The following is a 24,950-nucleotide window of genomic DNA, read 5'->3' on the forward strand; positions in this document are numbered from 1 at the left end:
TACTCGGGCTCGCTACCACAGAGGCGCCGCCCGCCGGAGGCAGAGCGTCGCCGGATTGGCCATAGAGCCCGCAGCCGGCCAGAGGGGCGGAGCTTGTCGGAGTCTGTCGGGCTCCCCCTGCCGTACGGAGGGCTGCGCCGTCAGCCGCCCGAGGCTGGAACTTTTAACCGCTCTGCGGGGAGACGCGCCCGCGGAAGGGCCGTGGCGCAGTGGCAGGGCGCCTGCCTCGCAAGCCGAAGGTGCAGGGTTCTAGATTCTGGAGCGGCAAGGTTGGGATCCCCGTTTAAAATCTTGGGTTAGGCACTGCCAGTCTGTTTGTAGCTGAATGTGCAGCTTCCAATATTTCTGCAATGCCCACTCACATCACAAAGAGCTCATAACCCACCTGCTCTCAGCAACCCAGAAGCATCATAGCCAAGACACTGGAGAGACCAGGGACCAATGGTATCAAATAGCATGGGAAACATTTGCCTTATCAGAAAAACTAACCAATAAACTGAAACTGGCATGGGGACAAATAGAAGAAGAAGCCTTCACCCCGGTATGGTTCCCCTTTATCACATACATAGCCCAACAAGACAACGACAAGAATCGGCTGACAGCATACGAATCAATCTGGTCCAGAAACGCACACATATCCCACTCACACACAAAAACAAATCTCACAATAGCCAGCCAAAGACAACCAACCTCACCCTAGGCCACCCCCAACCTCTCTCACCACCAAGGAAATTGTTCCTTTTTGTTTTCCTGTGTAGTTAATGTTTATGTTTGCGAACTGCCGAGATCTACGAGTAGAGGGCGGTATACAATATTCAATAAGTAAATAATCAATTAAAAAATGGTGTGGCCTGAGCAATTTTTTAGTCTGAAAGTGTGGCCCAGAGAAAAATGTTTGAGAACTACTGGTGTAGATATTACAGGGAGAAATGGACCCCAGGAGTCTGACCTTGGCAGAAAACCACTTCCTAGGATTGTGGTTTAGACGTGGGCAGACTAATGCTGGCATGATAGTGTGTGGACCACCAGCCACTTTGTCTCTCACTGTCTGTGGCACGACTTCTTTCTTTCTGACAGATTTGCCACGTCCCAGCAGCCGAGAGACAAAGCACCTCTCGCAATAACTATACGGTAGTTTCTGTTACGAGTCATGGGGCTGTGGAGAGTGTATGGCTTTTGCTTTAATTTTGATACTCAGTGCTTTATAGATTGTCATTGTTTCACTGATTGCTAATTATTCTATATGATTTATGCTGCATTTCTGATCTTCCATTATGCTCTGTCACATTATTATTATTTATTGTCTGTAAGCTGCTTAGGGATTCAATTTGAATGAAAAGCATCATAGAAATATAATTCATCCACCCATCCATCAATATGTCGACACTTGGAAATTGTCCCTCGTTCAAGCTCCGCTCGCCCTGTTGCTCAAACTTTGCTTCCCGCCTTGCCCTAGTGCCCTGCCTCTTGGGTTGCATTTCGCTTCAGTGTTTCTTAACCCCCTGCCTTTTCCTGAATTAGTTTGTACTAACTTTGGTTAGTATCGTTGGTCATGGGTTGGGACAAAGTTACTGTTCTGGACCATACGCTTGCATCTTTGTAGTAAGAAGCAGCTATAGAACAGAAGGGCTCACTGGTTGTGAGAAATCCTCTGTAGCCCTGGAGCAGAAGAATTTAGGGCTGGTTAATTTGTTGTTGCTTGTGTGTGCATTTGGTGGCTAACGGTTTCCTGTGAAACCTTTGGCATAACCTCAGAGTGCAATGAGGTTGAGGGGTGCAGAATTGAAATAATCACATATTCTTCTCTCCTTTTCTGCTGTTCCCCATTTATCTTCCTCTTCCTCCATTGACCACTGTGCATCTGAATCCTATCACTGGGTGGATTGGAAGCTAATACTATTCTAGAAATGTAGTTTTTGTGCTGATTTCCAGTTGGTTAGTCCGTTAAGGCAGGAGCCTGGCTTTTCATACATTGTAAAGTACAGTGGTACCTCAGGTTAAGTACTTAATTCGTTCCGGAGGTCCGTACTTAACCTGAAACTGTTCTTAACCTGAAGCACCACTTTAGCTAATGGGGGCTCCTGCTGCTGCCGCGCTGCCAGAGCACGATTTCTGTTCTCATCCTGAAGCAAAGTTCTTAACCCGAGGTAATATTTCTGGGTTAGCGGAGTCTGTAACCTGAAGCGTATGTAACCCGAGGTACCACTGTACTACATAGACCAGGGTGGCCTTCCAGATGTAGCTGACCTCCTATAAGTCCGAGGCAGTATAGTCAATGGTTAGGGATGGTGGGGGTTGCAGTTCAGCAACATCTGGGAAGGCCACAGGTTCTCCAGCCCTGCTTTAGCAGTTTGGCTGCTACTTTTGCATGGGTGCTTCTTATGCCACACTGATAATGTAGGCAAACAGAGAGCAAACGCAAAGGGCATATTAGGCTGGTAACTGCCTACAGCAGTGCCATTTGTTTTCAGCTTTGAAAAATACACACTGTTAACTCTGCAGATGTGTGATGGTAGAGGGAAACCTCCAGTATTCCTGGAGACCAAGAGTATGCCTTGTCAAAGAGCTTTAAAAAACAAAACGGCAAGCCAGCCACAACTTCCTTATATACAGAAAGCCCATTTGTTGTGCAGTAATGTGCATTGGTTGCTGGTCAGGCATACTCACCCATGATGAGACAATAGTTTGTGGCACAGTAATTTAGGTGGCAAAAGCCTTCCCGAATCATAGGAGTTGGAAAGGATATCCAGAGGCAAATAATGAGTTTTCACACACTCGTCAGCTCACAGATGAAACTCATACAATTCCGGTCACTGAGCACTTCCAGACTGCTGCTATTTTGAGGTGAGATTCAGTCAGATACAGTGGTACCTTGAGTTAAGTACCGTATTTTTTGCTCTTTAAGACTCACTTTTTCCCTCCTAAAAAGTAAGGGGAAATGTGTGTGCGTCTTATGGAGCGATTGCAGGCTGCACAGCTATCCCAGAAGCCAGAACAGCAAGAAGAATCACTGCTTTCGCTGCACAGCGATCCCTCTTGCTGTTCCGGCTTCTGAGATTCAGAATATTTTTTTTTGTTGTTTTCCTCCTCCAAAAACTAGGTGCGTATTATGGTCTGGTGCGTCTTATAGAGCGAAAAATACGGCACTTAATTCGTTCTGGAGGTCCGTTCTTAACCTGAAATTGTTCTTAACCTGAAGCACCACTTTAGCTAATGGGGCCTCCTGCTGCCGCTGCGTGCTGGAGCACAATTTCTGTTCTCATCCTGAAGCAAAGTTCTTAACCCGAGGTACTATTTCTGGGTTAGCGGAGTCTGTAACCTGAAGCGTATGTAACCTGAAGCGTATGTAACCTGAGGTACCACTGTATTTAAAATGATCCAGATGCTAATTCATAATAAAACAGAAATGCAGGACCTAAGGTGCAATAGAACACAGGGCTCCTTTACCTTTATTCCTTGAGCAGAGGAGAGGATTTTGCCAACAGTAACTTGTTGTACCACTGTACCACCAAATTCAGGTTCCACAATTAAAGGTGATTTGGTGCTTTTGGGCAACAAACGCACTTCTCCAAATTGGACGTTTTGCAGCAAGGAAAGCGATGAAGAAAACGTACAGGAAGGTGTGGGGTGGCAGTGACTTGATGTAGCATCACGCAACCTCCTTGCAAACACATCTGAACAAATGCTCAGCAAAAAACAACAGCTGGCATGGTCTAACCCTGCAAACTGAGTGCCAACGAATTGGGGCGAACGCTCAATAAACAGGTCATCTGGAATTGACCCCCCCCTCTGTATTTTGCGAAGCACTGAGCTGAGAGCAGTTCACGTCGGATTGCCAGGTGTTTGATAATTTCCCTGTTTTTGCAATCGAGACAAACAGCAGAAACAGGAGGATTTTCAAGTCCCTGATGATGGACCTATCATCAATCATTATATCCACAGGTCAACTTCAGCCTTATTCAGCTCCTGCTTTAATTATCCCTGTGTACTGCTGCAGCCAGAATTAGTCATCTCCATGATGCATTAACATAAGAAGGACAATTAATTCCCAGCACCACATGTCTCCCTTAAATGGAGATTCAGAGGACAAAGTAAAGTCATTAATGACACCAGATAATGCAGAAGGCGAGAGCCACTGCCAGGCAGTCTCTAGCTGTTCTTTAGGAAACGGTGTGTTACACAATCAACATATAAAATATGTAAGGAAGGCACATTTGGCTCATACACAGTCTGGGTAGAATACAAGAGTCTCCTTCCTTTCAAGAGATATGTGGCAATGATAGAGGCTTCTGTTTGGGGGCTTTCTAGACAACGAACACCGCTGCCCGCCAAATGCATTAACTGTACTCCTGTTTGTAACTTTAAAACAAATATCAAAGAGCTGCACAGCCTTCAAAAGAAAGGTTTACTTCCCGCCCCCCTTCACAAAATGGCTGCTTATTGCTGCAAAAGAAAAGGGCTTATTTGATGTTTATTTCTTTGGTGCTTGCATTTATTTATTGGATAAATCCCACCTCTACCTCCGAAGAGACTCAACGTGGCTAACAAATAGTAATTCACAGAGAAATGTAATCCTTAATCACCCCCCAGTGTACACTTAATCAGTTAACAGTATCTTCAACTTATAATTTTGCCTTTTATCTATAAAGTCAGTGATTCAGAGCAATTAATTTGTTACTGCCTACTTGTGCAGGTCTGAATTTTATTCTCTCTCTCCCCCCCCCCCCCAATTTCTTCAGTCTGGTTAATGAGCTATAGCATTACTTGAAATCCTTTTGACCATGCTTCACTTTATAGGGGAAGCCAAAGGCAGCTCAGTACACAGAAATAAGCTGATTAAATTCATTGGGGTTTACTCCCATGTTTTAGGGTTTTATGGTTGCAGCCTAAATGTAATTAGAAAGTGTTTTTTTCAAGAACAGTTTTGCAGCTGACAGGTACACCAAGGAAACAGTTAACGTCTAATGAACTTGTTAAAATACATACATTTCCTGTAACGGCATCACAAAAGGTGCAGACACAGAGGGGGAAGTGATGTCATTCACCATGAGTGACGTAACACGCGCTGTTCAATAGGTGCCTGCGAGTCTCAGGCAAGCATAGAGAACACAGATACAGTGGTACCTCGGGTTAACTACTTAATTTGTTCTGGAGGTCCCTTCTTAACCTGAAACTGTTCTTAAGCTGAAGCACCACTTTAGCTAATGGGGCCTCCTGCTGCCACCGTGCCGCCGGAGCACGATTTCTGTTCTCATCCTGAAGCAAAGTTCTTAACCTGAGGTACTATTTCTGGGTTAGTGGAGTCTGTAACCTGAAGCGTATGTAACCCGAGGTACCACTGTACTCAAAACTGCAATGAATATTCCAGCTGTGAAGGATTTCCCTTTTTGTCAGCAAGAAATGTTGAAATTTGAGTGTTGGGAAGAATGTGACCGTCCCACAACCTTGAGGGAATCTATCTGGTTTCCCACTATAAATGTGTAGTTCTGTTTTTGTTGGTCACTGCCTCTCTGAGAACAATGAAAAGGAGATTGCAAAGTGGGAGAGCTTGCCAGCCTTTGTTTTTCTAGACTAAGATTGGAGGCATTCTTAGTATCTTTCCTGAGATGATAGCATGGTTCACATATTGAGAGGAGTGAGATTTGCAAGGAGTCAGTGCCCACAGGGCCTCACATCCCCAATGGACATTGAATGGAGGAAGCAGCCAACACAAATGTTCCATTCTGTTCCAAGCCTCTTGTGACACATTGGGTTGCGCTGGTGGCACGTGCAACTAAAGCAGGATGAATGCTCATTGTCATATAAAAAGGTAAAGGTGACCCCTGACCATTAGGTCCAGCCGTGGCCAACTCTGGGGTTGCAGCGCTCACCTTGCTTTATTGGCCGAGGGAGCTGGCGTACAGCTTCCGGGTCATGTGGCCAGCATGACTAAGCCGCTTCTGGCGAACCAGAGCAGCGCACGGAAACGCCGTTTATCTTCCCGCCGGAGCGGTACCTATTTATCTACTTGCACTTTGATGTGCTTTCGAACTGCTAGGTTGGCAGGAGCAGGGAGCGAGCAACGGGAGCTCACCCCGTCGCGGGGATTCGAACCGCCGACCTTCTGATCGGCAAGTCCTAGGCTCTGTGGTTTAACTCACAGCGCCACGCGCGTCCCCTTCATTGTCATATAAGTGCCCCATAAATCAGAATGAATGCTCAGTGAAGACCAGACACAGTCTAACCATTGCGTAAGCTTTGTGCAAGCAAATCAGGATGAATGCTCAGTAAATGGGTCATCTGGAGAAGCTGGGCTCATTAAGTAGACAGAATAAAGCTGTTTTCATCAATCGTACCAACAATGCCTTCATCTGGAATTTGTCACTTTTTAATGTGTGGCGGAAGGCAGAATAGAGTTCTTTTTTGGAATCAATGCACGCCTGAGGGAAGGCATCGAAACTCCTATTGGCTTTACATTCAAATTAGAGATGAGCGAAATGCAGAAGGCAATTTAAGCATCCCTTGCAGTTAAATTGCCAAGGATCGGCTCTGTGCCTCAGCACATCCAAAGTGTCTTTTGCAAAACAAACCTCCACTAATCTGGGGTTAGGTGTGAGGACGAATAACGTGCCTCATTTTTTTAAAAAAGCACTGGCTCCATGTTTTCCATGTCACCAGACTCCCAGAGCCTTGCTCACGAAGGGTGGAACATAACAAACTCAGTGCCCTCCTGTAGAAAGCTAATATGCCAAATCCTTTAGTTGTTATTCTTATATGGTTCATCCTCACTCCACCCTTCGGGGTTAGGCTGCTGTTCCCATTTTACAGATGGGAAAATGGATAGAATCTTATCAAAACGCCCATAGCTGTGCATTAATTAAAAGCACAGTCTCTCGGGGCCCAAGCCTGGACCTGTAATTGTATATGAATATCAAAATACGCCTCCATTTAATATGGATTTTCAAAAACTAGTTTGGGAAGCTTTTGGCCACAATTTGCATCATTGGTTCCTAATACAGCTGACAATAGTATACAGAGAGCATTTGTAAAGGTAAAGGGACCCATTAGGTCCAGTCGTGGCCGACTCTGGGGTTGCGGCGCTCATCTCGCTTTATTGGCCGAGGGAGCCGGGGTACAGCTTCCGGGTCATGTGGCCAGCAGGACTAAGCCGCTTCTGGCGAACCAGAGCAACGCATGGAAATGCCGTTTACCTTCCCGCTGGAGCGGTACCTATTTATCTACTTGCACTTTGACGTGCTTTCGAACTGCTAGGTTGGCAGGAGCAGGGACCGAGCAATGGGAGCTCACCCCGTCGCGGGGATTCGAACCGCCGACCTGATTGGCAAGTCCTAGGCTCTGTGGTTTAACCCACAGCGCCACCCGAGTCCCAGAGAGCATGTGTGCATACCCCCAAACTCTTGCTTGCAGTCTGCTTTGAATCAGCTCTCCCCCTCCCTGTCATTTTAGGTGTAATTGTGACCTATTCTCATCATCAAAAACCACCTTATAAAATAAACAATCACACCTTTAATTGCAGAAATATGCACAGATGCAGCTTGTTGTGATGAAGAGGTGTGTGAGTCCAAACCAGATTGCGTCTAGGCAGTCAGTATGATGATGATGATGATGATGATGATGATGATGATGCCACCCATCTGACCGGGTTACCCCAGCCACATGTTGAGAAATTCAAGCATGGTGCTCACCTGCCAGAGTAGGCGCAAGAGGGCTGAACGATCAAGGGTTTGCTGGGGTCCCCAATACCGGCTAAGAACCCACACCCCAACAGCACTGGCATTCTCACTTTGCACACAGGGCGTCCCAAGAAGGCGCTCTGAATTAATCTTGTGTCTATATGCCTGGCTTCTCCCATTAATGATGCCTCAGCAAGCTTGAGCTGCCTTATACAGTAGTACCTCAGGTTAAGAATTTAATCCGTTCCGGAGGTCCGTTCTTAACCTGAAACTGTTCTTAACCTGAAGCACCACTTTAGCTAATGGGGCCTCCCACTGCTGCTGCGCCGCTGCTGCGCGATTTCTGTTCTCATCCTGAAGCAAAGTTCTAAACCCAAGGTACTATTTCTGGGTTAGCAGAGTCTGTAACCTGAAGCGTCTGTAACCTGAAGCGTATGTAACCTGAGGTACCACTGTATTTGAGTCAGGCAACTGGTTCACCTCACTTTGTCTACATCAGCAGTAGTCCTCCTGAGGTTGTGGACTACAATTCTCATCAGCGCCAGCCACTTTGAATTGTAGTCTAAAACATCTGGAGGTTACCATATTGGTGTATGTTGACTGACAACAGCACTCACTCCAGGGTTTCAGACAGGGGAAATTTCCAGTTCGGGTTGCCACCTGTGTTCTGGTGAAATACAGGGTGGGGTATTGCGGTTGGGGGATGATTCTCCCCCCCCCCCCATTTGTTGCTGAAGTGATTTCAAAGCAATCCATGACGATTTATAGCAGCCTGGCAGGATGTCCCTTCTAGAATTTGTCTCACGCACGAGAATTTGTAAATTTGCCTGTGCTTGGCTACCCAGAGCTTAAATACATGATCTTTCACATACCCTTTCAATCACATGCATTTGGAGAAGATCCCTGACTTGGAAGAGAGAGAGCGAGTGAGAGAGCGAGTGTGAGAGAGAGTACAGTTGGTACCTCGGGTTACATACGCTTCAGGTTACAGACTCCGCTAACCCAGAAATAGTACCTCGGGTTAAGAACTTTGCTTCAGGAGGAGAACAGAAATCGTGCAGCAGTGGCACAGCAGCAGCAGGAGACCCCATTAGCTAAAATGGTGCTTCAGGTTAAGAACAGTTTCAGGTTAAGAACAGACCTCCAGAACGAATTAAGTACTTAACCCAAGGTACCACTGTACAGTCATACCTTGGGTTGAAGTAGCTTCAGGTTAAGTATTTTCGGGTTGCGCTCCGCGGCAGACGCTCAAAATGACGTCATGCGCATGTGCAGAAGTGGCAAAATGTGACCCGTGCACACGCAGACGTGCAGTTGTGTGTTACGTTCTACTCAGGATGCAAACGGGGCTCCGGAACGGATCCTGTTCGCATCCAGAGGTACCACTGTACTGGAAGGAATGCTACTGGAAGGAATTTTTTAATTTTGTTTTGAGAGTGAGAGAAAGAAAGAAAGAAAGAAAGAAAGAAAGAAAGAAGACCTGAAATACAGGACAAAACCAGGGGCTTTATTTCACCCAGGTCAAAGACCCAGTTTTACACACCCACACACCCACCCTTGGCCATTTGTGTACACACGCACACAGGCTGGGAGCCTCAATGGCACCCCTCTGGAGGCTTCACCCGGGGCAAAAAACCTGGCTAGCCCCACTGTAGCTATGGCACTGGCACTTGTATCAGTACAAGATGTAGTGTTTTATAGTGAACTATGGGACAATCCAGTATTATACAGGACGGGGAGCAACCCTATTTCCAGACCTATCTGGAGATGCTGGGATTCGAACCCAGTACCTGCAGGAAAAGCAATGTTCTGCCACCAAGCTACAGCCCTTCCCTGACTCTTCCTGATGTGCTGTTCTTCCCCAAGGAGCTGGCGCCGGCGTCCACCTCTGCACCGTGTGAGTGATGGCTGCCAAGCTCGCGTTACTATGGTGCCGCGGCAGTTAAGCAAGATAAAAGAACCCTGTTAATTGTGATGGATTTCTGCGGCGGGGAAAAAGCTAAGGAGAAAAAGGCAGAGTCTCCATGGTTGATATCATCCTTTATATCATTGTTAAAGAGGAGCCGTTTTTGATATACAATGCATTTGTCATCTTCTTGTGCTTCCTATGAAAATGTGTACATAGTACAGATACCAGAGAGAATTCAACACTTTATACACTTGAAGGCATTCAGAGATCGGTAGTTGGGGGGAAAAGAAATTATAATGGCACAATATCAAGGCTTTTGATGCTACTGGATGGATATATCTACACTGAGATGGCGCATATAGAGAAGTGTGTACGTATTTATCTATATATATATGTACATATATATATATTATAATAATATATATTGTATATTTTATACATAAGAAATATAAAATGAGCATGAAGTAGTAAAAACGGTCAAATTAAAAAGGGGGGAAAGAGGTCAAACTCGAGCCCTATCTTCAAAAGCTTCCAAGCAGAGAAGTAGAAATAACCAAATTAAAACTAAAGAAAGGTAAACATATCCCCCCCCAATGCAGAGACCCCCTGCTTCTTTCCAGAAAGGTCCAGCCATGGCAGAGTTGCAGCGTCTTTGGGAAATAAGGGCCTCAATATATTCAGGAGGCTGAATGCAAACAACAAACACCCCTTTCACAAGCAAGTCTGGACCGCCGAGCCCTGGAATAATCAGGATCGAAATAAAACAAAGCCTTTTCGAAAGGGAAAAGCAAATAAAACCAAAGCGACGATGAGATTTTATTGCAAAAGCTCTTAAAGATAAGGAGAACTTTGGACCTGGGAAGGCTGCGCATGCAGCGAATCTTGGTTAATGTTGAGGGAAGAGGCTGGACCATGGCAGGCACGAGATGCTGTGGAGACCCAGGCTGGGAGAGGTCAGCCAGTTGCTTCCAAAAATGAAAAACCACCCATGTCGGCAGATCTCCTCTCCACCCCCCCCCCCAAAATCTGAGAGCTGGCTCTGAAGGGCATCAAAACAAGCAGGCAAAAAGAGTCCTAGAGGCAGTTTTAGTAGCCATCAGGGCCCATGGCTCTTGTGGGGCTGCAGGTGGATATCTGGGGCACCTTCAGGTCATGTTTCTTCTCCAGCCCTTCCATTAATCCCCATAATATAAGCAGAACGTCTGTCTTCCCACCACCACCTCTGCTTTTCCCTTCGCACCCACTGGGTCATAAGGCATAGGAGGAGCAGAGACCTAATCCAGTGCCACTCTGCCTCACACACACAGACACACCAGAGATGGACTTGAATAATCCAGATTTGCATTCTGACTGCTGGTTCTTCCAGCCTGTTCAGATCCCAGCTGGTGTACTTTATAACTTGGACAGCTCCGTTGCCTTGTGGGCAAACCCCAGTCGAACCACCAACACTGGAGTGGGAGAAGGCATGTGGTCCCTTCCAACTCTACACTTCTATGATTCTATGATTCTGTGAAATGCGACCCTCAAAAGGTAGGGTGAGGAAGACCAAGTCACCCCTCCCTCCTCATCCCTGCCTGCTAAGGCCTCTAGTTTCCAGCCCTGTCAAGCTGTACAGCTCAATGCAAAATTCTTATGGACCTTTCTCTCCTCCCAAAGAGACCAGGAGTGATTCACACATGCACCTTCTCTCAGGACAAAGCTGGGCAGACGTGCTTGCCAGATTCATTCTGCAAAACCAAATTCTGGCCAAGCCTCTCCACCAATGTCAGTCCCTCTGTTTGGCTGAGCAGTTGATTGGGCAATCTCTGGATAACAAACCTGGGCTTTTCTGAAGGTGGTTTTCAATGGGATTGTCAAAACTGAATGCCAGGGACTCTTCCAGGGTTTCAGGCAAGGGGCTCTCCCAGGAGCACTTGGGGGGTGCCAGGGATTAAACCTGGAGCCTTCTGCATGCCAAGCAGATGATCTGCCACTGAGCTATAGCAGGAATCAGGAGCAGGTGGGAGCCCCTTTTGTGAAGAGGTCATCCCCTCTTCATCATGATGGTTTTTCACCACCGCTCTTGTCTTCTCAGGATGGGCACTGTGAACAGGTGGTTGTAACACAGTTGTTCCAAAACAGGACATGGTGGTGGGATTCTGCAAATCTCCTGCCCTGGGTAAATCCAGGAGGCCTTGCTTGCTAAGACTTACAAGACTGTCATCTTCACTCCCCTGAGCTGATTTTTATTCCTGTCTATGCTGACGATGTGTTAGAGCAAACATTAAAAAAAACAAAACCAAAATAAAAACGTTTTACACCATTTGCATGCAATTGCCTGGAGACCCTCTATGTGTTTTTGATGGTGGTATGTCCCTCTGCCCATCACTGCTGGCAAACTCCTGGCTGAACGTTAGGATGGGTTATGTCTGCCAAATGCCCATAGAAATTAAGGGGCAACAGGTTTTCTGTGTTGCACCAAAGCGGAGCTATCATGGTCACTAGCCTACAGGCAGGTCCTTTCTGTCCTTTAGTAGTGTGGTGCTGAGGCAGGAACTGGCATTGGTTACCCTTACACATCTGCACAGCCAAAGAAATGATGCTGTGTCCCTTCTGCCTGTAGGACTGGGCTATAAGTTGCCACGCCTCTGTAGAAGGTAGGGGAGAGGAAACCCAGGGTCAAATTCAGCAGGGTGGGCTGCTTGCATCTTCTCCTTTCAGAAGCTGCAGAACCCTCAAGTGAGGCTCATTTGAAAGCAATCTGGTTTTGTACCCTACTGAGAAGCGGCAGACTTCTCTCTGAACCTTACTTTTCACGTAACCCCTAAGAACATGCACAGAAGGGGCCCAGGGCAGCTCATAGTAACACCAATGTTTTGAACTTTGGAACAGTTCATCTGCCAATCATTCCTCTGCCTCTCTTGGGGGGTGAACAAGGCTGAGACCCAGACCAGGCTGGAGCAAAAGGGAATCAGGTAGTTGGGCGAGACAGCAGGTGATATTCAGGTGGGCCCTCACAGTTCAGTTACGGTCTTGCTACAGGGAAAGCCTCAGCTGTGGCCTCCCACAGTACACAGCAAGGTGGTGATACAGATGACGGTGGGAGGGAGGGAATGGAATTGATGTAGCACCTCCTTTGGATACGGCAAGGGGCCCTTACGAAACCGAATGCTGCGGGGGAACAGTTTGGCTGGCACTCCTGTAGGTTCTTCTTGGCATCGACGTTGAAAGAAAAAAAAGGGCCTTCACGCAAGGTGGCTGACACCAACAAGGCATGGGGCAGCGTGGAGGCCAAAGGGGGGGCACATAGGCAGTCAAGACTTCTCCGCATGTGGACTGGAGAAGGCGGTATCCTCTCCTCCACTTGGCAGCTCTTCTGTCGAGTTAAGAGTCCGAGGGCATTCACAGGGACAAGAGCAGAAACTGGTGTGGACCTGGTAGAACAGATAACCCCCACCCCGCTCCCCCACCCCTCTGTCCAGTTTGCTCCGTGTGCGTATCGCTGCCTTGGCCTGGGGCGGATGGGTTGAGGAGAGGCCGGATCCAGCTTGCCTCCCCCTGGGAGTCTTGAGATAGAGGCCCTGACGAGTCAGTTGGCAGGTTCGTGGGCTGGGCCAGGGCTGCTCAGCGAAGGTCCTTCCCTTTGGTAGTGTTAGTTGTACATCCAGTGGTCAGTTAGCAAGTAAAGTCCTCAAACGTTCCCCGGGCCGGATGGTGAGGTAGGATGTTGGCCGCGTACGTCATGCCCGCTGGGTGGCCTCGGATGCTCTCGCACGGATTCTGGGTTTGCAGCGGGGGGAGAGGAGAGAGGAACACAGTGGGCATTGGAATTAGCACCGTAAACATGAAATGATCATGAATGGGGTGGCGGGGGCAGTTCCAGGATTTGGGGACCTTCAAGCAGTGTGGCGTCCAGGTTTGAGTGCTGGACGGTGACCCGGGAGACCAGGGTTCGAATCCCCGCTGAACCATGAAGCTCACTGGGTGACTTTGGGCCAGTCACTGTCTCTCAGCCTAACCTACTTCATAAGATCAGGATCCAGGGAAAGGTTACTAAAAAAGGTCACATTTGGTGTGTGCACCTGCACAGGGAGATGACGATCATATGTAACCTTTGACTCAGCAGCTATGCTTAGTATCAAAACTTTCTTGGTTCCAAAATTTTCAAAGGCAGTGCAAAGGGATGGTTATGTTGCATTGTACCATGAGACTGGAGGCTACAGAATGACTACTTCATTGTGCGATAAGCTTTTAAGTGGCTGCCGGTCATTTTTCTAAATCCACTCTGGGGGGATCTCTATGCTGAAAACTAATTTAACAGTGATTTGGCATTATACTATAGAATTACAATAGTTTGCTATATTCTTAACCTATCCTGGTGTCTTCCAGATGTTTGGGGCTACAAGTTCCATTAGTCCCAGTCGGCATGGTGGGGGCACCAGACTGGAGAAAGCTTATTTAATCCTACAGTTGTAAATAACAGTGACTCCCTCTTACCAGGGCATCTTGGGAGCTGTAGTTGTGCATATGTGTGTAAAGGTAAAGGACCCCTGGACGGTTAAGTCCAGTCAAAGGCGACTATGGGGTTGTGGCGCTCATCTCGCTTCAGGCCGAGGGAGCCGGCATTTGTCCACAGACAGCTTTCTGGGTCATGTGGGCAGCAGGACTAAACTGGTGCAACGGGACACCGTGACGGAAACCAGGGCGCACGGAAACGCCGTTTACCTTCCCACCACAGTGGTACCTATTTATCTACTTGCACTGGCGTGCTTTCGGACTGCTAGGTTGGCAGGAGCTGGGAAAGAGCAATGGGAGCTCACCCCGTCGCTGGGATTCGAACCACCAACCTTCTGATGGGCAAGCCCAAGAGGCTCAGTGGTTTAGCCCACAGCGCCACCCGCGTCCCTATGTGTATGTGTCTGTGTGGTGCTGGTAAGGGATCCTTTGTAAAGAAGTGGCAGGCGCTTCTCCAAACTGCAAGTCCCAAAATTTGTTGCGGTTAATTGGGATAGTTAAAGTGGTATGAGCATGATATAATCAGTTACATTGCTAGTGCAAACGGAGGGGGGCGGGGGGAGCAATGTCATGTGACATGGGAATGCACGGCACAATGTGGCAAATAGCTTAGACACTCACGTGGCGTTTCACATCATCCAGACTCAGGGCTACCCCTTTGTCGCTGTTGTTGCTTTTGTGTTTCTTCTGGCATTTGCCGCGGCGAAAGAAGCGGAACTTGATAATCTAGAGATGGAAGTGAGGAGGAAGGCTGTTGGTTTCATGTAAACCATTTGCAAAACGGCCATACCGTTTTGTCGCTTAAGACTGTGGCTGGTGCCTCAGAGCAGTGGAGAGGAAAATGGAGGGAAGGTGAGGGTGCTCCGTTAGCTGCTATGAGCATGTCTGCACAACGGTAAAGGAGGCAAAGATTGGGACCATCAGCATCTTGGTGCTGGGAGAACCTTGCTGGGAGATGCTATAATGCAGCGGTAGCTAACCCTCAATTGTGTGGTGTAGTGGTTAAGAGTGGTAGATTCGTAATCTGGGGAACTGGGTTCGCGTCTCCGCTCCTCCACATGCAGCTGCTGGGAGACCTTGGGCTAGCCACACTTCTTTGAAGTCTCTCAGCCCCACTCACCTCACAGAGTGTTTGTTGTGGGGAAGGAAGGGAAAGGAGAATGTTAGCCGCTTTGAGACTCCTTCGGGTAGTGATAAAGCGGGATATCAAATCCAAACTCTTCAAACTCTTCTTCCTCCCTGATCAACAGATTCCTTGTTTGATGTATGGAGAGGAGCCAACCATCCTCTTTCCTTAGCTGATCTGCATGGGACAGCTCAATTGTGTGTGAGCATGTGCGTGAGTGCGTGGCTGGCCACACCTATTTCTGACCATGCCCACTGCTGGCATTCGGCCCCCAGAGGATTGGCCAAGGGGGAATGTGGTTTTCATGCTGCAACGGGTAGGTAGCCCTGCAAGACTGCCTTAGCTTAGACGGCTGAGAACCCCAAATAAAGATGCATTTGCAACTGTGATGAAGGGGCATTTTCCTACTGCCACAACACATCATTAGATTTAGACCACTTTCCACCTCCCTAAGAGCTCAGAGCACCTCCCATATAGTCTCCCATCCAGGCCTTGTTCTAGCAGTGGAAAGGCTTTGTGTGCCTTTGAAAAGATTCTCTAGACGGTAAGCAGATCTGTACCCCGTTCCCCATCATGCTCCAGGGAGCCAAACTCACTTCGTAGGCGTAGTCAAATAACTCCAGCACAGTTAACAGGCTGGCTCCAATGAACAGCCCCATCTGTCCCCCGATGTCACCTGCAGGCAAGAGGAGAGGGGAGCAATAATCAGGTACTGAGATTGGGGCACATTTCTCTGGTTCCCTAATCTCAACACTCAGCTCTCCAGACTTGGTTGGTCCAATCTATGCTGGCAGGGGAGGTCGGCAGGGACATGCTGGTTTAAGAAGCCCAATGTGGTCTGGAGAGAGGATTTCCCCTCCCCCCATAATTTTTATTAAATTTTCTGTTTTACATTTTAGAATATTCATTTAAACAACCTTAAAGTATCAATGACATCCCTTCTTCTCTTTCCATGGTTCATTTTGCATAACATAAAGGTAAAGGGACCCTTGACCATTAGGTCCAGTCGTGACCGACTCTGTGGTTGCGGCGCCCATCTCGCTTTATTGGCCGAGGGAGCCGGCATACAGCTTCTGGGTCATGTGGCCAGCATGATTAAACCGCTTCTGGCGAACCAGAGCAGTGCACAGAAACGCCGTTTACCTTCCCGCCAGAGCGGTACCTATTTATCTACTTGCACTTTGACGTGCTTTCGAACTGCTAGGTTGGCAGGAGCAGGGAGCTCGAACCGCCGACCTTCTGATCGGCAAGTCCTAGGCTCTGTGGTTTAACCCACAGCACCACCCGCGTCCCTTTTGCATAACATAAATCCCCGCATATTTTAAATAAACTAAACTATTCAGTATTCCATTATTACATCCATCAAAACTGTTGATTTTAACTTAATGCTGCCCATGTTTTCAAATATACACATTTTCCCCCATATATTCAATAAACATTTTCCAATCTTCTTCTTTAAACGTATGTTCTTCTTGTTCTCTTATTCTATATGTTAGGTCCACAAGCAGCACATATTCCATCAGTTTAAATTGCCATTCTTCTTTAGATGGGACTTGGCTCGTTTTCCATTTTGGGGCTAATGAAACATGGGCCACAGTACTGTGGTCTGGAGACAGGGATGCCAATTGTCTGACATTTTACTTGACTTGCCTGCCTTAGGATTGGTATTTATCAGGTACTTTGCAGAATAAATCAGGTGTTTGGATGGATGCTCGGGTTGCAAATGCATGTTCGCAACCCGCAGCTGTGCGTCTGCGCACGCACGGGTTGTGATTTGGCACTTCTGTGCATGCACAAAGCGCGATTTAGTGCTTCTGCGCATGTGCAACCGCCGAAACCTGGAAGTAACCCGTTCCGGTACTTCCGGGTTTCGGTGGTCTGTAACCTGAAAAAACGCAACCTGAAGCATCTGTAACCTGAGGTATGACTGTATATCTCCTGCCATTCCTCTCAAATGAGCCTGTTTTAAATATTTCTGCTGAACTCCGCAGCCTGGTCCATTGGATTGTTCTCTGACATGCCAACATGTGCCCCAACCTCCTTTTTGTCCAAACCTCTCCTGCTTTTCCCCAAATGGCAAGGCCCCACTCGCTAAAAAAGTCAAAAGCCATGCTTGGCTCCATCCACCGGCCGAGTCTTGTTCAAACCACACTTTGGCAATCGTAGTTTGCCACCCTCCTTCTCCACTCGTTTCTGATGTCACCAGGCGATTGCTAACACCTATATTTGCAGCCTTAAATGTGGGTGGCTGGTGCCCACTAGCCTGGTAGGGAGGAAAGTGGGAAGCCCAGACAGTAGGCAGAGTCTGAGCCCATGACAGACTGAACGAAATAATTCTAGTTTGGTCCCCTCCTGCTCCCTGTTGAGTTCCACAATGGGGCGACACCAAGACTTAGGAGGAGGAAGCTCCCAGGCAAGGCCACTCTCTGGGCTGTCTGTAAGTAAGAAAGACAGGTATGTGGGGTGGCGGCAGCTGGGGGGAGACTGAGGTTGGTGGGGCAGTGCCCAGTTGCCCTAATGGACCAGCCTCCATTAATGGAGCAGACTTAAGGATTGTAAGTTTACTTGGAGGTGGGAAAGGAACGTTGGGATTCCCCCATTCTGGCATTCTGGACTTGGGTTGTTGTTTTCCGCACAACTGTAGAATGGCAAGCTCCGATTACATCTGCATTTTGAGGACTATAGACAGGCACCAAAGTCACCCCAAAGGAGTAAGAGAAATAAGGAGGTGTGCATCCGTTGCTGTCCCCACCCTCAAAAGGAGAAGATAATCTCACCCAGAAGTCCAGCCACTTCGTATGCTTTTTTCTGTTCAATGGTCTCATAGTTCAGAGCTTCAAAGAAAATGTCCAGTACCAGGATGTTCTCCCTGTATGGGAGGAAGCGAAGTGATTACAAGCTTCTAAAACAAGCGTCTGCCTGGCAGTGACCAAAGTATCTACCCTCAGCCAGCCTTATAAGTAATGCCTAGCACCAGCAATGGGCACTTACCTGCCTGGACCCAAGATTTAGGGATGTAGCTGATACCAACCTGAGGCGCTCAGCCTTCAGGAAACAGAGACCCTCTGTAGGACAGGATAGGATTACCTTTCCAGCTGGTGGACCATATCCTTAGATTCCCCCCTAACCCTCCCGGGCCATTTTGACGTCACACAGATTGAAATTAGACTGTAAGGACTAAGGCAGAGGGGCTTTGGAGCAGGGGCCAGCAAACTCTTTGCAGCTGGGGGCCGGTCCACTGTCCCTCAGACCTTGTGGGGGCCCAGACTATATTTTGAAGGGGGAAAAAGTGAATGAATTCCTATGCCCCACAAATAACCCAGAGGTGCATTTTAAATAAAAGGGCACATTCTACTCATGTAAAAACACCAGGCAGGCCCCACAAACAACCCAGAGATGCATTTTAAATAAAAGGGCACATTCTACTCATGTAAAAACATGCTGATTCCTGGACCGTCCGCGGGCTGGATTTAGAAGGCGATTGGGGCAGATGTGGCCCCCGGGCCTTAGTTTGCCTACCCATGCTTTTGAGGGTTATGGTCTGGAAACCCTTATTTTGGCAGGGAGCTGTATCTTCACCTGCCCCTCATCTGATGCCACAGATGTTGGGGAGCTAGGTGTGGCTTGACTGAAATGGCCTTTTAAAAAATTCCTCCATGGCAAACAAAACTTTGCTTTCAGGGCTCTCGGGCATGCTGCAAAACACAGCGCTTTGGGGATTCCCACCTTTGTAACTTTGGAGAAGAGACCCAAATTTGCACCCGTAGACCTAAGTTTGCACCAGGAAATTTGCATCATGGGTCTGTGCCCCATATCTCCTAAGTACTCAGCAATGCCCCAAGCTTGCTGTTTGGGCTTGACCTCCCTTGCTCGATCGCAGGGTGCAGAAATAATGATGGCTAGCGGATTCGACAGGCGGTCTGCAGCTGAGGCAGGCAGCAGCACTCACCCAATGTACTGCTCGCTCTTGTTGTACTTCTTGGCCAGGTACTTGGCTGATGCCTTACTGGGAATCTTGACCATGGAGAGCTCCTTGCCATAGCGGGTGACATTGCAAGGCATCTCACACACACAGTAGTCATTGTCCTTCTCCACCAAGAAGTCTGTGGGAACAGGGAAGGAGAAGCAGATGTCAGTTTGAAACAAGAGGGATTTGGGGAAAGAGATAGGGTTTACTGCACTTGCGTTAAGCTCTTCCTTTAGAATCTGAAAGGGTCCATCTATGTGACTCTAAGGGTCTTCCAACCAGGGACAGGTATTATTCATTCATTCATTCATTCATTCATTTCCCCAACCACTCTGGGTGGCTCCCAACAGAATATTAAAAACATTATAAAACATCAAACATTCAAAACTTCCCTAAACAGGGCTGCCTTCAGATGTCTTCTAAAAGTCAGATACCGGTAGTTGTTTATTTCCTTGACATCTGATGGGAGGGTGTTCTACAGGGCAGGCACCACTATCCAGAAGGCCCTCTGCCTGGTTCCCTGTAACCTCACTTCTCACAGGGAGGGAACCACCAGAAGGCCCTCAGTGCTGGACCATAGTTTCCGGGCTGAACGATGGGGGTGGAGATGCTCCTTCAGGTATACTGGGCCGAGGCCGTTTAGGGCTTTCAAGGTCAGCACCAACACTTTGAATTGTGCTTGGAAATGTACTGGGAGCCAACGTAGGTCCTTCAGGAGTTATGTGGTCTCGGCTGCCACTCCCAGCCACCAGTCTAGCTGCTGCATTCTGGATTAGTTGTAGTTTCCAAGTCACTTTTAAAGGTAGCCCCACATAGAGCGCACTGCAGTAGTCCAAGCAGGTGATAACCAGAGCATGCACCACTCTGGAGAGACAGTCCACGGGCAGATGGGGTCTCAGCCTGCATACCAGATGGAGCTGGTAGACAGCTGCCCTGGACACAGAATTGACTTGCGCCTCCATGGACAGCTGTGAGTCCAAAATGACTCCCAGGCTGCGCACCTGGTCCTTCAGGGGCACTGTTACCCCATGTCTATGTCCACATAGACACCATCATCATATTTTCATTATTGATATGCCGCCCATCTGCTTACCAAGAGCGGGGTCTGCACACTCCTTGTATTGCTCAGGGGTGCAGTAGGGAGCATCACCTGCAGGGAAACAGAAAAGCAAGCAAATCACACCACAAAGTTACATATAACGGTGAGACTCTATTCTGACCTCCTGCATTCACAAGCAGTGAAATTTAACCAGGGAGAGGAATTTGCAATGTTCTGCAGAGCCCACACATCCCCCTGCTTTGCATGAGTGCAAATGGGACTCCTCATTCTACCCATAAAGGGGAACTGAAAGAGGAGGGGACAACCTGCCTGTTAAAATTGCTGCAGTTTTGTGATAAAGGGGTTGTGTCTTCTCTGCATCAGGCGATCCTTAAACTCCAAGAGATGCTGCGTCCCCCACCTCTCTCCTTTGTTCTGTCCACTTTCACTGCTAAGGAAGCCGACAGCATCTTTTTAGAGCTGGCATTTCCCTGGCTGAGCTGCCCAGATGATTAACCTTGCTATGCCTTTGCATGCAAGGTAGATAAGCTCCATGGTTTTCTCTAGTGGCTTTTCGATGCAGAAGTGTCTCCTACACAGCGAGGGAAGGACATTCCAGCTCCCTGCCCCCTCTTAAGAAGCTGAGCTCTGAGTCAGCTGGAACATCTTGTATTCCTCATTACAGTGGGACCTCTGGTTGTGAACGGGATCCGTTCCGGAGGCCTGTTCGCAACATGAAAAGAACGCAACCTGCAGCGGCGCGTCTGTGCATGTGCGGGTTGCGATTCACCGCTTCTGCGCATGCGCGCGACATCATTTTGCGCTTCTGCGCATGCGCAAGTGGCGAAACCTGGAAGTAATCCTTTCCGGTACTTCTGGGTCACCGCGGGATGTAACGTGAAAGAACGTAACATGAAGCGGACGTAACATGAGGTATGACTGTAATCTTTTGTGGTTAGAAGCTGGTATCATTCCTAATTCCTGTGTGGAGATCATCCCCTGCAGATAGAAATACAGCAAGTCAGAAGGAAGGGTGGGGCTGAGCCTTTTCCCTTGACATGCTAGCTTTCTATGTGTGAGGAGAGGGGATTTTCTCCACTGGGGGAAAGAGTCAAAAGCTGAATTCCTTAGGAATCATATCTGTAAAAACTGCTGAAGCCTTTGTTAAGTCCTGCCCACAGAGTGGCCTTGTTCACATCAACACTAAGCCAAGCCAAGAGTGTGGCTTGAATTAGCAAAAATTAAGTCCACTTCACTCTTCCCATGGTCCTGTTGCTGCCACACTACCCAGAGCTTGTCATGGTTTGGCTTAGCACTATATGTGAACAAACCACAGGCGGGAAATCAAGAATAAACCTTGGATACAGCTCATGGTTTGTTGGGACTTGGGAGTGATACAAACCGTGAGTCTGGGTTTGCACGTAATATTAAGCCAAACCATGGCTTGGTCTTGGATTGTGCAGTGGCAGCAGTAGAACCGAGGAGCAAAGCAGCCATGATTTTCACTCTGGGGATCCTCACACTTGTTCTGTCTGGCTAGGTTTGGCTTAGTGCTGTGTGTGAATCGGGCCGTGTAGCAAGCAAAACACAGTACAGTTAGTGAAAACATAGTCCTAAAAGAGACAGTGGACACTCAGGTTGCGAACGTGATCCATGCGGGATGCATGTTCGCAACCCGCAATGTTCGCAACCTGCGCCTGCACGTCTGCACACACGCGGGTTGCGATTCGGCGCTTCTGCGCATGCGTGATCGCTGAAACCCAGAAGTAACCTGTTCCGGTACTTCTGGGTTTCGGTGGTCCGCAACCCGAAAAAACGCAACCTGAAGCGGCTGTAACCCGAGGTATGACTGTACATTTCCTTTGTATCTCTGGTTGCATTCAGGGTTCTCAGAGACCTTGTAAGACAGAGACCTGATAAAGGAAAAAAAGGGGAAAAAACCAAACTAAAAAACAAAACAAAAACCAAAGCATTCATTACATAAGCAAAGCTGGATATAAGTCTCCGCTGCTGTCTCTCAAATCCTGATTCCATCTCCTTCTCCAGAAGTCTGAATACCATTTGACAGGATCAGCCTTCCTTTGGAAAAAACAACTCTTCCCTCTCTCTCTCCCCATACATCTGCACTATTATTCCGCCTGCCCTCTTCTCCCCAGGAGATGCAACTGACTGGAATAATTAATTCATATTTATTATGCTAATTGCATCCCTTGACAAGGATTTCTGCTTAACAGGAAAGATTGAATACAGACCAAGGTGGGCTGGTTGAGGGAGCGCTGGGTTGTGTTAAAGGATGCACTCAGTATACAGAATGGGAGTGGCTGCAATTAGGGAACAGCTATAATACAGTGGTGCCTCGCAAGACGAAAAGAATCCGTTCGCGAGTCTCTTCGTCTTGCGGTTTTTTTGTCTTGCGAAGCAAGCCCATTAGCGGCTTAGCGGATTAGCGCTATTAGCGGATTAGCGGGTTTAGCGGATCAGCTGATAAGCGGCTTAGCGGATCAGCTGATAAGCGGCTTAGCGGCTTGGGAAAAAGGGGGGGGGAAAGGAAAAAAACCCCGCAGGGACTCGCAAGACATTTTCCATAGGAAATTCATTTTGCGAAGCACCTCCAAAACGGAAAACCCTTTCGTCTAGCGGGTTTTCCGTCTTGTGAGGCATTCGTCTTGCGGGGCACCACTGTAGTTATAATTAAGCTTGAACCAAAAGAGGGGAGCCCCTTTCCATAAACGTTTTCAGCAGCACCGAAAAAACCCTTTGATTTTGCAAAGGGTTGAAAATATTCAACAATTCGGGAAGCAATGCCCTCACTTCTCGTAGGGAGGGAACTGCCAGAAGGCCCTTGGAGCTGGACTTCAGTGTCCGGGCTGAACGATGGGGGTGGAGACACTCCTTCAGGTATACTGGGCCGAGGCCGTTTAGGGCTTTCAAGGTCAGCACCAACACTTTGAATTGTGCTCGGAAACACTTGCTCTGTGATTTACAGGGCCAGGAAAGTGAGTCACCGCCCTCCCAGTTTCGCGGCACCTTCAGGACTGCTGCAGACCAGTGGTGTAGCGTGGGTGGCACCCTTAAGAATTTTGCGCCCCGGGCCACCACCCCTGTGCCCTCCCTGCTACGCCACTGTGCGAACTCACAAGTACACATGTGTGGTGTTTGCCTCCTAGGATGGGTCATAAGGAAAGGGTTAAATGAGTGTGTGATGTGATTGGCCAGTTAGAATGCAAGGGGAGGAGTAAAAGTTAGAGTGGGAGGTTGTGAAAGTTTGTTGAGGTTTGGGAGTTGAAGAAGGAAGAGGGAGGATTAGGTGTGGGTTGGTAGAGTTGTATTGTGAGAGAGTGAGAGGAATTGTTAGGTGGAGTCAGATATAAAGTTGGGAATAATCAGTTTGCAGTTGTTAGGAACTAAGATTAAGAAACTGCCAAGAAAAATTAACTGTAACCATAAGCTTGTTCCTGCATTTAAAAATAAACTTGATTATTTGTTAATGTTAACAATTGTCTGGACTCCGTGTGTCCCCGTGAGAAACAGGGTGGTGGCAGTGAAGAAAGCAATCACAGTGGTGGCACAGGGTCAATAGACCGTCAAACGTCCGGGGCCCCTGTGTGATCGCCACAACATGGCATGCCAGGGCACCACCAGACCAGTGTGCCTGTTCACGAGGAACTATACTCTCGTAGGTAAGCAGGGGAATCATGATCTTTCAAAGTATCCTCCAAAAGGCTTGTTTTAAATCTCTGTCTGTGCAATTGTTGTGGCCTCCACTCTTTGCTCTGCCACTGGCTTCAACCCTCCATCTTACCAGGCATATGCACCATGCGGCAGTTGCAGTTCTCCACCAAGTAGCGGGTCTCACAGTCGATGCGGCAGGCTGCAATGCTGTAGGTATCGTAGAATTCGGATTCCATGGTCACCGACTTGCAGTCACCCCAAGGTGGAGGAAGGTAGATGAGCTGCACGGAGAATGGGCGAAGAGGGGCTGAGAATGGCACTACAGTGGTACCTCGGGTTACATACGCTTCAGGTTACATACGCTTCAGGTTACAGACTCCACTAACCCAGAAATATTACCTCAGGTTAAGAACTTTGCTTCAGGATAAGAACAGAAATCGGGCTCCGGCGGCGCGGTGGCAGCAGGAGGCCCCATGAGCTAAAGTGGTGCTTCAGGTTAAGAACAGTTTCAGGTTAAGAACGGACCTCCGGAACGAATTAAGTACTTAACCCAAGGTACCACTGTATCTCATCACCCTTTCCTAGAGAAGGAGAAGGGCTGTGTTTGGGCCACAGTGCTTAAGCAGGGCCTCATCAGACCTCATCCTTCCTCTCCCACTTTCACAAACAGAGGAAGAGTGGTCAACATGGACTACAGTTCCCATCACCCAGGTCTATTTGCCCTAGTGCAGGCATGGCCAAACTTGGCCCTCCAGATGTTTTGAGACTACAATTCCCACCATCCCTGACCACTGGTCATGTTATCTAGGGATGATGGGATTTGTAGTCCCAAAACATCTGGAGGGCCAAATTTGGCCATGCCTGCCCTAGTGGCTGGGGCCGATGGAACTTGTATTCCAACAATATCTGCCTAATAAGACTGCCTTACAGGACTGCATCTGCTGCCTTGGCTCCACAATTGCGCCTGCAATGTCGACAGGCAGGAAACCAGTGTGGGCTGAATGCAAGGGCCGTGTGAACAGCACAAGGCCAGATGCCAGAAAATACAGCCTATCACAACTCTTGCTCTG

At 48.2% G+C, this 24,950-nt stretch overlaps 1 protein-coding gene and 1 long non-coding RNA gene across 5 annotated transcripts in view; one reads left to right on the plus strand and one right to left on the minus strand.

Annotated features, from left to right (window-relative positions):
• Positions 1-2,717: 2,717 nt before the first annotated feature.
• LOC310755788 lies at positions 2,718-10,599 on the plus strand. Its single transcript, XR_014544547.1, has 2 exons — positions 2,718-2,844; positions 9,540-10,599. It is a non-coding gene; the product is annotated as an uncharacterized lncRNA (long non-coding RNA).
• Positions 10,600-11,675: 1,076 nt separating this feature from the next.
• Positions 11,676-24,950, minus strand: part of ASIC1 (acid sensing ion channel subunit 1) — a 211,956-nt gene continuing 198,681 nt past the window's right edge. For all 4 annotated transcript variants that reach the window (XM_083598804.1, XM_083598803.1, XM_083598805.1 and 1 more), the window contains 7 exons: positions 24,011-24,161; positions 20,263-20,319; positions 19,152-19,305; positions 17,980-18,071; positions 15,799-15,878; positions 14,698-14,802; positions 11,676-13,341 (listed from right to left, as the gene is read on the minus strand). In XM_083598804.1, the coding sequence (XP_083454930.1) occupies positions 13,237-13,341; positions 14,698-14,802; positions 15,799-15,878; positions 17,980-18,071; positions 19,152-19,305; positions 20,263-20,319; positions 24,011-24,161 (744 nt within the window). In that variant the 3' untranslated portion in view covers positions 11,676-13,236. The remainder of the gene's footprint in view (positions 13,342-14,697; positions 14,803-15,798; positions 15,879-17,979; positions 18,072-19,151; positions 19,306-20,262; positions 20,320-24,010; positions 24,162-24,950) is intronic.

Source organism: Podarcis filfolensis (genome assembly GCF_964270895.1).
Source record: "Podarcis filfolensis genome assembly, chromosome: 2".
NCBI classification, from domain to species: domain Eukaryota; kingdom Metazoa; phylum Chordata; class Lepidosauria; order Squamata; family Lacertidae; genus Podarcis; species Podarcis filfolensis.